Source organism: Equus quagga, chromosome 12 (genome assembly GCF_021613505.1).
Source record: "Equus quagga isolate Etosha38 chromosome 12, UCLA_HA_Equagga_1.0, whole genome shotgun sequence".
Taxonomy (NCBI): Eukaryota; Metazoa; Chordata; class Mammalia; order Perissodactyla; family Equidae; genus Equus; species Equus quagga.
Genome location: NC_060278.1, coordinates 97088952 through 97102590, shown reverse-complemented (window position 1 = coordinate 97102590; position 13639 = coordinate 97088952). Strand labels below are relative to the sequence as shown.

At 55.8% G+C, this 13639-nt stretch overlaps 1 protein-coding gene across 1 annotated transcript in view; it reads left to right on the top strand.

The window, feature by feature from the left end:
- Positions 1 to 13639, top strand: part of CDH22 (cadherin 22) — a 68373-nt gene that overhangs the window by 44504 nt on the left and 10230 nt on the right. Inside the window, exon 7 of the mRNA XM_046679963.1 lies at positions 2454 to 2590. Coding sequence (XP_046535919.1) covers positions 2454 to 2590 — 137 coding nt within the window. The remainder of the gene's footprint in view (positions 1 to 2453; positions 2591 to 13639) is intronic.

Genomic DNA, 13639 nt, shown 5'->3' with positions numbered 1-13639 from the left:
CCAAGTCTTTAGCTGGTTAATGGCTGGTCCCCGCAGCCCCCACCCATGGCCTTGGGAACAGCTGCCTCCACTTAGATCCCAGCCTCCCTCCCTTCCACTCCACGAGGGAACAAAAGAGAAAAACTGGGAGGAGGTGGATGAGGAGGAGGGAGAAGAGAGGAGAGAGATTCGAGCAGCGAGGGAGGAGAAGCCAGAGAAGGCGGTCAGCATCCTCCCGCAAGCCCTGCCTCACGCCTGGCCCCGGCCCGGCGATCAGGAGCCCAGGCTGTGCCACGGCCCTGGCCCTCTCCCGGCCCGGTGATCAGGAGCCCAGGCTGTGCCACGGCCCTGGCCCTCTCCCGGACCCTGTTCTTCCACCGGTAAAACCAGGAGGAGGTCTCCACAGCGCCTTCCAGCTGAGCCAGCACTCAGAGTGGAGCTCTGCCTCCTCTGGACCCAAATGTCTGACAGGGCCAGGCTGAGGGCCAAGGGGACCCGAGGCTCCATGCATTGCAAGCATCTGGATGCTTCAACAAGCTAGAAAGAACACTGGGTATAGAGTCCCAAATTTGGGTACAAATGCCAATTCTATGAGAGTTCCAGTGCCACCTTGGGCAGGGTCATCACTAGCCCATGTGGCACCTTCACATAAATAAGAAAAAGGCCCTCCTTTGAGAAGGTACTCCCCGGGCTAAGACACATGGCTCAGGAAGCAAAATACTGGCTGGACTTCACTCCCATTTTCCCTCTTCAGCCTGGTACCCTCGTGCAGGACACAACCTGTACAACCATACTTGGCAGCCTTAGGCTTGGCAAGTTTCCTCTCTGTGCCCGAGTATCTTCATCTCTGCAACATGTGGGAGATCAAATCAGCTTCACAGGGTGCCAGCGGGGACCTCTTCTATCTCATTTGCCCCTGTATCCCCAGGGCCTAATACAGAGCAGCACAGAGAAGGCACCCAAGTCATGTCTAGGCACCAAAGAATGAATGGAGGGATGGCTAGAGGAAAAGCAGGCTGCAAACTGTTATACTAGTGGAAGGAATTATCATCGAGGGTCTGAACCTCCCCACACACTTTCATCCAGGGCAGGAGGACCCACGCTGGTCAGGGGCGAGGACGATGCAGGCTTAGCAGCTTAGGGACAGGCAGGAGCATGAAATGGGGACTCAGGAGACTGGCTCTGATGCCCAGTACACCCACATGCTCAGCCCTTTGCAATCTGCCACAAGCCCGCACCTCTGCTACAGCAGTCAACGTGAAAAAACAAGGGCTGTGCCCTAGGTTGGGATCTGTGAACTACCTCATGCAACCCACACCAGTGCGGGGGGAGCCTGAATCACCCCCTTCTCCAGATAAGACAGGCCGAGCAGGTCCAGTGACTTGTGCAATGTCGCACAGGTAGGATAAGTGGCAGCAGATTCAAACCCAGCTCTGACTGCTCTCAGCCCTGTGCAGTCCCACTGGGTGTCATCATCCCCATTCAACAGATGGGGAAACTGAGGCCCAGAGGAGTTTGGTAGCACAGCCAAGGCCCCACTGAAGGGTAATGTCAGGGCTTTGGGCAGTTCCTGCTGGCCTCACCTCCCTGGGCCTCAGTTTCCCACTGGGAGATGGGGAAAGGGCCCCTTTCCTCCTGCCTGCGGGAGGGGCTGGTGGCTCGGGCTGAGTCCTGCCCTGCCCAGCTCCTTTGTTCTCCGGGCACAATGAGCCCTTGCTGGGCATTCGAGGCCTTTGTGGGCCTCGCAGCCTGGCGGCACCCCCGCCCGCGTTATCAGCGCAGGAAGCGGCGGCCGGCGCTGGCGGGGCCTCTCTGGGCCGCCGCCGCCTGAGACATGTGTTGGACACGGGCCTTTCAGGCCTGGAGCCACTGCACAAAGGCCCGGGAAGAAGGCGGAACAAAGGCCTTTTTCACGCGGCAACTGAAAAGCGGCAGATTAGCCCGCGCGTGCTGCGCAGCCGGGGGAGGGCGGCGGCCAGCCCCCAGACCCAGCCGCGTGTTCTGGTGCCTGACTCCCCCTCCTCCCAGTTCTAACCATTTTGCACCATTCGCATCCCCTGCATAATTCCCAGCCCCCCTCTGTTTGCACTTTCTGTGCCCCCTGCTCGAATGCCAGCCCTGTCCCCCTCTCAAGCCCGAGTCTAGGGTCACTGCTTATAGAAAGATAAGAATCGAATGTCCAGTGAGTGTGAACTCTGTGCCGGGGCCTTTGCCCACTTCCAGCCCTCACAACGGTGGGGTGCAAATTATTAGCCCCTTGACCGTGGTTACCTGTGGTCACGCAGCAGGGACCCGGGGCAGCTGAGACACAAGCCCAGACCCTTTTCCACTCCTCGGTTGGAAAGGGTTCCTCTGCTCCTTGTGTCTCCAGGCAGGTGGTCTGTCTCTTGGGGTGAGGTGAGGTGGGGGGGACATGGGCACGGGCTCCATCTGGCGCAGGGCACCTTCAATCAGCCCCACCCTGTCTCCCTCAGGTACGCCATTGACCGGGACTCGGATTTGGACCAGATCTTTGATATCGATGCGGACACGGGCGCCATTGTGACGGGCAAGGGGCTGGACCGCGAGACGGCGGGCTGGCACAACATCACGGTGCTGGCCATGGAGGCAGGTGAGCGGGGCGGGGGTGGGTGGGGGGGACAAAGAGGAAGAAACTGGGCAAAGATGGCGGGTTGAGGGGAAGCGAAAGCTGATGGGCAGGAACAGGGATCTGGGAAGGATCCCAAGCCAAGAGCGCAGGGCCAGTCTTGAGGCTGACTTTCTTCCCTCAGCATTTATTCAGCACCTACTGTATACTAAGCCCTGTTTTAGAGGCTGGGCATAGTGCTGAACAAGACAGAAAAACCCCCGTCTTCGTGGGGGAGAGCTAGATGGTCAAGAAACTGCGAGAAAACGTGTACATATGTCAGGAGATGTTAAGTGCTAATAAGAAACAGGGAAAGAGAGAGCAGGGGGCGGGGATTGGGAGGAAGAGGGTGTTGTTTCCCTGTGGGGAAGGCCTCTCTGAGAAGGAGATTTCAACAGAGACCTCCATAAAGTGAGAGAGTCATGCCCACCTCTGAGGGAAGAGTGTTCCAAGCAGAAGGAACAGCCAGTGCAAAGGCCCTGAGGTGGTAGGTGGCCTAGCATATTGGAGGAACAGCAAGGAGCCAGTGCAGTTGGCGAGGGCAGAGTGGTCAGCCATTGTAGGGTCTCTGGACTTCCCTCCGAATGAGGTGGGAGCCCCTGGGGAGGTTTAAGCAGAGGAGAGACAGAATGTCTCTGGCTGCTGCATTGAGAATAGACTGTGTGGGTGGGGAGAGGAACAGCAGGGGCTCAGCGGGAAGCTAAATGCGCTAGTGCCAGGAAGATAAGACCTGGTTATCACCTGGCCCAGGGTGATAACCGATGATAACCATGAGGTGAGAAGTGGTCGGCTTTGGGAGGCAGGCTGACGTTAGAGCCGAGAGGACCAGCGGATGGGCTGACCTGGAGGTGAGAGGTAGAGAGGGTCAAGGACAACTCCAAGGTGCTTGGCTGAGTTTCTGGAAGACAGAGCGTGTGTGTGTGTGTGTGTGTGTGTGTGTGTGTGTGTGTGTCACAGGCATTTTGGTGCTGCTGGGGAGGAGTGTGAGCTGGGAGAGAAAGAGGGAGCCTTAGACATGGGGTTCAGATAAGTAAGGCCACGGAGGGGCATTCACGGAGCTCCGGGAGAGAGGACAGTGCAGTCCAGGGCTCCTCCATCCCCGGAGGGACGCTACCTGCTCTCTAGCTCCCCACCGTCAGCTCTCAAGGTCTCAGGAGCCAGCAGGGCCGCCAGAAGCAATCATGACGACAGGAATACCGAGAGTCTCTGAGCCACGGTGGGCGACATTCCAACTGGCCTCTGCTCCCCTCGGCCCCAGGCCCCTCCCGCCAGCCTTCGTCCTCCTCTCCCTGCCGGCGCCCTCCCACTTTGCAGGCCCCACTGGCCAATTCTGGGCCAAGGAAGTCCCTAAGCTGAAGTTCCCTCCGTCTCTTTCAACTCCAGTTTAAAAGAAAATACAAAGCCGGCTCAAACCTCAGTGCCTGCTGCTCCGTGCCTTTGAATCCACTCCTCCGCCGCATGAAAGGGAGGTAACAGAGGTGGCGGGAGAGGAAGTGGCGGCTGGAGTGGGAGGAAGGGAGCCCCCCCACCACCGCCTGCCTGGTGAACCTGCTCCCTGGGCAGCCAGGGGGTCAGGCCTGGCTGCTGGGCAGAGACGCCTCCTCTCCTCCCCACCAGTGCGGCTCCCCCCGCAGCCTGTCTCATGGCCTGGCGTCCCGCCACTGGCAAGTCCCCTCTTGGGTTAAGCATTGAGCTTCTGCCCAGTGAATCTCCTTCAAAAAGCAGCTAGCATAGCGTACAAAATCTGTAATGCTGCCATTTCACAGGAGAAAGAAAGTGGGGGCACTCTCCCCCCTAAACATTGACAATGTTTACCGAATAAATATTCTGGGCTAGCTACTTTCTAGCATGTACTTCCACTGAATCATGATCAGTAACAGATGAGCACCCATTTTACTGATGGGAACGTCGAGGCTCAGAGTTACAGGAGACACCCCAGGACGTGCAGCAGCAGAGCTGGGTGTTGGACCAAGCCTGCCCAATTCCCTCCTCGGCGCTGCTGTGTGGGCTCCTTTCCCTGGTGTTCTCTGCTCTCTGAGCCCCACCCCTCCCCCACCCACCACTTCCCGGCAAGCGACCACCGGGAAGGAGGTGAGCCTCTGAAAGGAGAAGGCTGGTCACTGGGCTAAAGACGCCCCTCCCACAACCCCTGCCCAGCCCTCACCCAGGATGTTACTCACAGGGAAATGAATGGATCCCACTTCACAGAGCTGGTCGGAGGGTTGATTAGGGTTAGGCATGGCAAGAGCTTAGCCTAGTACTTAATGAGTGCTCGGTGATCGATACCTGTTGATCTTGACTGTGTGCACTTGACCTAAGGGCCAACTCTGTGCCAGGCACCCTACAGGGGTGTGCTCATTCAATCTTCCCACCCAAGAGGTGTGGATTCTGCCCTCACCCCCATGTGTGGATGAGGAAACTGAGACTCAGAGAGGTGGAGTCATTCGCCCAAATTCCCAGCCCCAGCCTGTCGGACTGCAGAGGCCAGCTCTCGCTCAGAGGCCCCTCAAGTCACATTTCCTTGGTGCCAGGCATGAAGCCAGGAGTGTCAGACAATCCACCTGCTCCAGCTTCTCGCTGTGCCCGAGAGATGAGGACAAAATTATGACCCCCACTTTACAGATGAGGAAACAGAGGTCAGGGAGGACCGGCACTGGCCCCAAGGTCACAGGGCAAGTCCGTGCAGAGCCCAAGCTTGACCCCAGACCTCCTGCCTCGCAGCGGCCAGCCCGACCCCGGTGCAATGCCAGTGGGTCTGCCCGCCCGTGCCCTCGTGCTGAAGCGTCCATTTGGCTTCCTCAGAAATGGTGGATGCTCAGGGGGTCACAGCGGCCCCGCCTGCCCCGGGTGTAACAAACATGAGGTGACAAGAATCAGAGGGGAAATATTTATACACGGCGACGAGCTGTGCGAGCACCTCGGAGAACACTGCTCTCCGCCGGCAGCGGCCGCCTGTCATACTGGATTACCTCAAAGGCTCCCGATCCACTTAGTATGCCGGCTCCCCTCTCCCGAACTTCTGAGTCATCCATTCTGCCCATGCAGACGCTCCTTCCACTGACATTATCTTTAACGTTTTGTAATCATGAAATATTAATGACCGATATTGAATTTAAAGTACAATTTGTGTCTGAATCCTTCAGTGGAAAGGGCAGTTGTAAAGGGACAGGCTTCAAAGGGACGGGGGGGACTTGGAAAGCCAGCACTGGGGTGGGGGGGGGGGTCCCAGGGGGCTGCATCCAGCCCCTCCTCCAGGGTCCTCAGGCCCTAAGCTGCTCTGGAGGGGTGGGCTCCAGCTGCCCGGGATGGCAAAGAGTTAACCAGAGTAGCTAGAAGCTTCCCCATCTGGATCACCCCAGGCCAACTCATGGCTTACAGCACCCTGATTTTTTCCATCATACTACAGAGCACGCTTTGCGATTTATATACGCATTCGTGTGAGTATTTCGTTAATTTCTCTCTTTCCCCAGGAAACTGTCCCTTCCAGAGGGCAGGGGCTCGTCTGTTTCTGCAGCATTCACACTGGGCCCGGCCCGTAGTAGGCTCTGTAAATATTTCCTGAGTGGACGGATAAATGGGCTCCCCCACCCAGTGACTTGACAGAGGAGAACTGGTCCCAGTTGCCCGGTGCCCAGCTGCGTGAGTTAGGACAGGTCACCCCCACCACCGTTGTCTTAGTTTTCTCATCTCTAAAATGGCACTGTGTTGGATGACTGTGAGCATAATAACTATTAATAATAGCAGTTGCTATTTATTTGAAGCTCACCAGATGCCAGACATCATGCTGAGTACTTTATATCATACTGAATGCTTTACATAAAACATCTCACATCATATGCATTAGAAATCACATACATAAAGGGCCTAGCATGCTTCCTGACACACAGTAGGTGCTATTCATAGCTAGAGAAGAAATCTGAGGGGAGAGGAAATGTCGGAGATGATGGACTCCAGCCTCCCCGCTCCCCGATCCACCCATGAGGTTCTGACTCCCGGCCCAGTGCTCCTAAGCAGGACAATAGAGGGGGTCTGAGGAGGCTGGAGGAAGGAGCAGGGATGGGAGAGAGGGGGTTGAGTGCAGAGAGGGCTCAGTTTCCTCCAGGGACACTCCCCCCATTTCTACCCTCAGCCAGTGTTTTCTGAGGGCCCCTTGTCACCCACCTGGCCTGGGCTGGGCACTGGGATCTGGTGGCAAATGGGGCCACTGACCTAGGGAGCTCACAGGTGCACAGGGGAGAGACATGTCAACAGTGAGTGTAAGTGAGGGGACAGTGGGCACTGGGGAGGAGCCGGTAGGGACTTGCCCACCCCGAGGGGCAGTGGTCGGGAAGCCTTCCCCAGGAGAGGGGACGTCTGAGTTGGGTCTCAAAGACTGAGGAAGCCTTTCTGGGCAGAAAGGTGGTTTGGGTGCTCCCGACGGCAGAAAGACCCCTGCGTTCAAAGGCCTGGAGGCACGGCAGTCCCCTGTCCATTCTGAGAACAGAGAGACTGGGTGTGTCCGGAGGCTGGGGCCAGTGAGGCGAGGCGAGGGTGCAGACGCCTGTTGGGTCTCGGCAGGAAGGGCCCTGGATGTCCTGCGAGGAGCAGGCATCTCCTGGAGACAGCAGGGAGCCAATGTAAGCCTTTGAGAAAAAGGGTGACGTGGTCAGATGTGCGTTCCCCAACGTTCACGGGGGAGGGCGGCCAGGAGGGGGCCGGCCTGGGGCAGGAGAGCGATGGGAGGCTCAGGAAGACTGAGGCTTAGACGTGTGCTGGGGGTGCCAGGGCGGGGCTAGGATGGGCAGGCGGAAGCCCCGGGGAGGCTGAGTGTGGGGAAGAGCCTTGGCACAGCCCTGCATGGAAAGGGCTGCTTCGGGAGACAGTGAACTCCCCGTCACCAGAGGTGTGTAATTGAGGCCCGGGCTCCTCTTGGACTGGGTAGCTCCCAGGATCCTGTGCCACCTCCAGTGCCTGCAGATGCCAACAGGAACAAAGATTTTGTGATGTCCATGGAGCCTCCATAGGACAGCCCAGAACATCAGGACCAGCTCAGCCCTAGGGAGAAAAACTTCCTCCCATCCCCACCCCCTCGATTCCAGGGCCCCTGCTTCACGCAGAAGTCCTCACCCACCGTCTGGAGGACTAAGCTCCCTCCCCTAAGGTCGAAGCCCCCAGTCTCCACGTGGAATCCAAACAGATAAGCCATGTCCCCGGGAGATGGAGAAGGCACCCCAACCTCCTGTTCCCACTGGAGGTGAGTGGGGACAGGGCAGGGAGTGCAAGGAGTCCACTCCTGACGACCCTGACACCCCCTCCCCCGGGGCACCCCACCTGCTCACCAGCCCCCCTCACCATCCTGCCTGCTTGTCTTGGTTGGCTCGTAATTGGGATGATAAATCTTCCTGCCCAGCTGGCCAGCTCTAATCAGAGCCTGGTGTTCGGATGCAATTTAATTCCCTCAGGAGGGGGCTGGGGAGGGGCTGGGGGGAGGGTAGAGAAGAGGGTCCGGGCTCTGTGCCGCCCCCACTGCAAGCGAGTGGGAAGGAGGAAGCTGCGAGCTGCCCCCCCTCCCTCCCTCACTGCCTCTCCCACTCCTCACCCTCCTCCTCACTCCCACTCTTGCAACCTTTCTTCTTTTTCTCTCTGGGTGTCTCTGTTTCTCTGCGACAGCCCAGGTGAACTTCAGGGTCCAACTCCATTTGTTTTACTGATGAGAGAACCTTGGTCCAGAGAGAAAGGCAGGAGCAGGGTCACACAGCTGGACCGCTTCCTAGACGGAGGGATCCTGGAGGGAGCACAGCCCCCACGGAATTAGTCCATCCGAGAAGGTCTCCGTCTCTCCCTGCCGCCCCCCCCAGCATCCCAGCGTGGTCACGGTGCCACACTGGTCCATTCATTTGATGGTCTTTCTTAAGCACCTACTCTGCGCCACACACAGGTGCTGCGGACACGGCAGCAAGCGAAATAGACCAAAATGCTGCTTCCTTCCTGGTGAGGGAGATAAGTGATGAGCAAGTTAAGTGAGTAAAACCAGGGCTGTTGGATACGTGCTATGGAGAGAAATAAGGCAATGGAGGGATGTGTGGCGGGCCCGCAAGGGGCAAATTTCAACAAGGTCATCAGCGGAGGTCTCTCTGAGAAGACACCTGGGCAAAGGTCTGAAGGAGAGAAAGGAGCACAGGTAGAGCAGAGCTGAAGGCGGGGTGGCGGGGAAGAGGCCAGGGAGGTGATGGCAGGAAGGTCATGAGGGGCCTTGTGGGCCTGTGGACTTGGGCTTCTTCTCTGATTGCAGTCAAGGGAAGCTTCCAGGAGGAGGCAGGGACATTTGTCGGGGACCTTAAAGGCAAGTAGGACTCTGACAGCTAAAGCTCGTAAGAATAGCAGTGCCAACTTGTGATTAGAAACTCCCCATTTTCAACCAGATCCAAGTTCGAGCCCCATCTCCACCGATGGTTCCCTGTGAAACCTTGAGCAAGCTCTTTACCTCTTTGAGCTGGTTTCCTCATCAGTAAAATGTCAACAATACTAGTCTCTGCCGCCCACGATGTTTAACAGGATGAAATGAGGTATCACAGGCCCTGGCCCATGGCAGGTGCTTGGTTTGTGTTTGCTGGTGTCCTTCTGGGAAGGAGCACATTTCTCAGAGTACCCTAACAGGGTCACCAGGCCAGGTCCCATCCCCTCTTCCCTTCCCAGTTTGGTTCAGATACCAGGTGAGTAACTGCCAGGGGCTGGGGTCTTCCTTGGAAGGAATCCAGAATCCCGTTAGCTACAGCTTCCCCTCCCACCCCAGGGCCTTTGCATGTGCTCTTCCCACTCTCTGGGGCTTTCTTTCCCTCCCCTCCCCTTCATCTGATTGGTTTAACAATGGGTTTAATAAGACCTCCTTTACTTCTTAGTGGATCTCAGCCTGAAAGTCACTTAATACAGGGAAAACATCCCTGCACCCCACCAGGGGAGGACCCCCTGCTCCACGCCCTCACAGCCCCCTCGACTTTCATCTTTCAACTCTTCTCACAGTCTGGAGTAACATCTGTTCCTGCCACTAGACTGAGAGACCACGTTGGTCTTGTTGTGTCATTGGTACAAAGGAGGCGCTCAATCCATAACTGTCAGCGAAAACCAGAAGTCTCAGCTCTGAAGGGCTCGGCCCAATCCCCCATCCATTATACATGAGGGACTCTGAGGTCCAGAGAAGCTAGAGGCCTGCCCGCACGGCACAGCAGCTCTCCTGCCCCAAGTCTTATCTCTTCCCCAGGCACCGACGGAACGCCCCGCCTCCTCGGACCCCCAGTACCTCAGCTGCTACCTCCCCAGATTAATGGGGAACCAGCTCAGGGAGGAAGCACCGGGCCGAAGCACATTTAATTTTAATTTAGGAATCGGTTAAGGCTGCAGGCCTGCTCAGCTCTGGGCTGTCAATCAGCCTTCCTCAAGGCTGCATCAATTAGTTTAAAAATATTGAATGTAATTTTGCCTGACACAACATATTGCAGCTACTGCAAAATATAATTTATTTTAGAAGAAGAAATAATTAAACTAATTTGCATGTCAGTCAGCTGAACTGAGATGCCAAGAGGGAGGGTGGGCCCCATGGGGGACCTGGTCCCTGGAGAGGGTACCTGCCCCTGGGCGTTGGGTGAGGTCAGCGTGGGCCTGGGTCAGAGCAGTAGCTGCCGTGGGATGGACGAATATCCAGGCAGCAGGAGGGCCTGCTGGCATTGCATCTGGACCAAGCCCTGGACTTAAGAGTCAGGAGACTTGAGACCCAGTCCAGCTCTGCTGCTGACTTGCCTGTGGCTCTGGGCAAAGTCCTGCCTCTCTAGGTCTCTGTTTTCTCATCTGCAAAACGGGTTTAACAAGACCCCCTTTAGGGGTTGTTTTGAGGATCAAATGAAGCCACAGATAAGAAAGTTTGTTACAAATTAGAATGTCCTGCCCAGAAGTGAGGATTAATTCACGGATGGATTCCTTGTTTTACACCAGAAACATTTAAGGTGGTAAAATTATGAATTCTTGTTATCAAGTATTACAAATGATGCGAACTGTGATCAGGAGGGGTTTGGAGGAAATCAATCAGAGTTAAGATGTCAGGTTGGACTCCCCGGCCTTCCATTCGCCCCAGGGCAGTGGTTGGCAGCCCTTGCTTCACATTCGATTCCTGGAGATGTTAAAAACATCAGTGACGAAGCCTTGGGCATCGGTGTGTTTTAAAGGCTTCCCAGGTGACTGTCATGTGCAGCCAGCCTGGAGACTGCTGTGATGTCAAGGGCACTGGATGCTGACTTTAGGGCTGGCCACCAGCTCTGGGGTTCCAGGCCAGCCCCCTCCGCAGGTGGCACCTTTGGCAATGAAGAGGCACACCTCTTCAGTGGTCACTCAGCTGCCCCACCTCTTAGTTTGAGACCCTCGCTCATGCCAAAGCCTTCAAGGCTTCCCCAAGAGGTGACCCGTGACATTTTAAAAGAGAAAGCAGGACAACAGCAAAATAGTAATTATGTGAAGTGATGGATGTGTTAACTTAACCTTATCGTGGTAAACATTTCACAGTACACACCTGGATCAAATCATCACGTTGGACACCTTAAACTTACACAGTTTTATATGTCACTTGTATTGTAATAAAGCTGGAAATTTAAAGAAGAGGAAACGGCCCAGCAGAACCCATAAGAATGGGACAATGATGGGGGTCTTACCAGCAGTGGGCACAGCCCTCCAGCAGGGTGTCTGGCCAGGGGGAACTCGTCCTGCTCTGAGGTTCCCTTCTGATGGTTCACAGGACCTGTCTCTCCCTCCAGCCCCTGCGCCCCCTCCCACTGCTGGGGAGGGTGCCCAGGAGGGGCGCTCAGGCCCTGGTGGCCCCCCTACCCTGGCTCTGCCTCAGCGGGGAGGGAGGTGCCTGTTCCTGGAGGCAGGCCTCGTCTCCCCTTCCCCTCCTCCCCAAAGCACCCACCGTCTGTCTGTTTAAGTTCTCCAGCAACACATTTTAAATGCTCTTAAAAATAACGGCTCACCCGGCATTCCCAGTCACGACTCCCATCTCTCGCCCCCGGGGAAGCCCCCTCTAATCGCTGGAGCGGCAGATCTGGGTGAGCTGCGAAGATAAGGTGCCCCCTGCTAAGGGGCGCTCCAGAGAGGGGTCGGGGTCTGAGTTAATTAAGGACTCGCCCCCCTCCTTTCCCTGACCCCTCAGGAGGTGGCCGGGCCTGCCTCCTGATCTCCATTTCTCTCTTTATCAACACACGAGCAGCTGCAGTCGGCATCCAGCGGGCCCCTGAGTTCAGAGAAAGAGGCAGCCGACCAGCCTCTCTTCCCCCAAACTCACGAGGTTCCTGGCTGCCTGGAAGCTTCCAGACTGCCTGCAGAATAGCTCCCTGCCAGCCAGGCCAGAGACCCCGCCACCCAGTCACTACTTCGGAAGCGGGTGGTCTCCTCTCCTGTCCTTGAGGTCACCGGCGGGGAGAGCATGTCAGTAACGAACTCATGGCTGAGATAGCTGAGGATGGGCGCCAAGGAGCACTCACAGGTCTGGGGTGGGGGCTGAGGGGGCTAGAAAAGGCCAACCTTCAGGGCACTGCTCAGAGAGGACAGACTGGGATGAGGTGTCTCAACAGCCTGGAGTCACTTAGTGTCATTGCTGAAAGGACCCTTTGTCTGTTTATTTAACAAATCCTTGTATAGCACTTGCTATGTGTTGCATACACAGTTTTAAGTGTTTTACAGGTGTTAACTCAGTCTGTCCTCTTAACCAACCCATTACTAGTAGCCCTGTTTTGCTGGTGAGAAAAGTGAGGCACAGAGAGGTCAAGTGACCTGGCATGGATCACACAGCTACTAAGTGTCAGAGTTGAGATTGGAACCACTTGGCTGCAGAGTCCTTGTTCTTAATCACCATGCTCTGTTCATTTTCCAGGTGTGGAAACTGATATCAGAGAGGGGCATATCTTCCCAAGATCACTGGGCTGGGTCAAGGACAGAGCCAGGCCTGAAATTCAAGCCTCTTTGTGTCTAAATCCTCGCAGGCTTCATTCATTCATTCAGCTAATGTATTAGAACCATCTCTGTGCCATGTCCCACAGTGCGGGGACGCAGGGACTCATACAACAGAGACTTTGACCTCAAAGACATCACAGTTGGAGGAGTAGGGACTTGGTAGTTTTGCTGAGGACCTTGGCCAAGAGCCACCTCCGGTGGACTTGTCTTGCTCTCTCGGGATCAGATCTTAAAAGAGAGAAGTTTGGGAGTTCTGTTGCCAACTGACCAGTTCTTTAAACTTTCTCGTGTTTTAGTTTCTCTTCTGCAATCAGGGCTATAAATTGTACCCAGCCACAGGATTTCTGCAAGGATACCTGAAATAATGGCTGTGGCTGCTCCAGGTGCATTCTATGCGCTCTGTGGCGATGGGATGGAACGGCAGTGGTGATGCTGGCGGTGGTGGTGTTGGGGGTGGAGTGGGGGTGGTGATGTGACGTGATATGGATGATTATGGTGGGGGAAATGGTGGGGCTGGTAATAGTGGTTGTGGTGGAGATGGTGATCATATTGGTGATGGTGATGGTGGTGATGTTGGTGATGGTGGTGATAGAGGGATGTTGGTGGTGGCAAGGGTGGTGACGGGGATGCCCTTAGTGTTTGTGATGATGGTAGAGATGATGGAGGTGGTACTAGTGGATGGGGTGGTGGTGGTGGGAATAATTCTAATGGTGATGGTAGTGATGGTGATGATCAAGTGATGACAGTAACAGAGGCGTGGTGATGGTGTTGGTGATGGTGCTTGTGGTGAGGACGGTGAGGCGGTACTGATAGTTATGTTGTAGAGGTGCCAATAATAATGCTAACGGTGGTAGCATAATGGTTTAATGGTGGTAGTGGTAATAGTAATGGTGATGATGATGGTGAAGGTCGTAACGGTGAGATGGTGATGGTGTGGTGATGGCGATGGGGTGGTACCGGCGATTATGGTGGTGGAGGTTGTGGTGATGATGCCAATGATGCCAATGGTAATGGCAATGGTGGTGATGGTGACAGTGACAGTGATGGAGATGGTTACGGTGA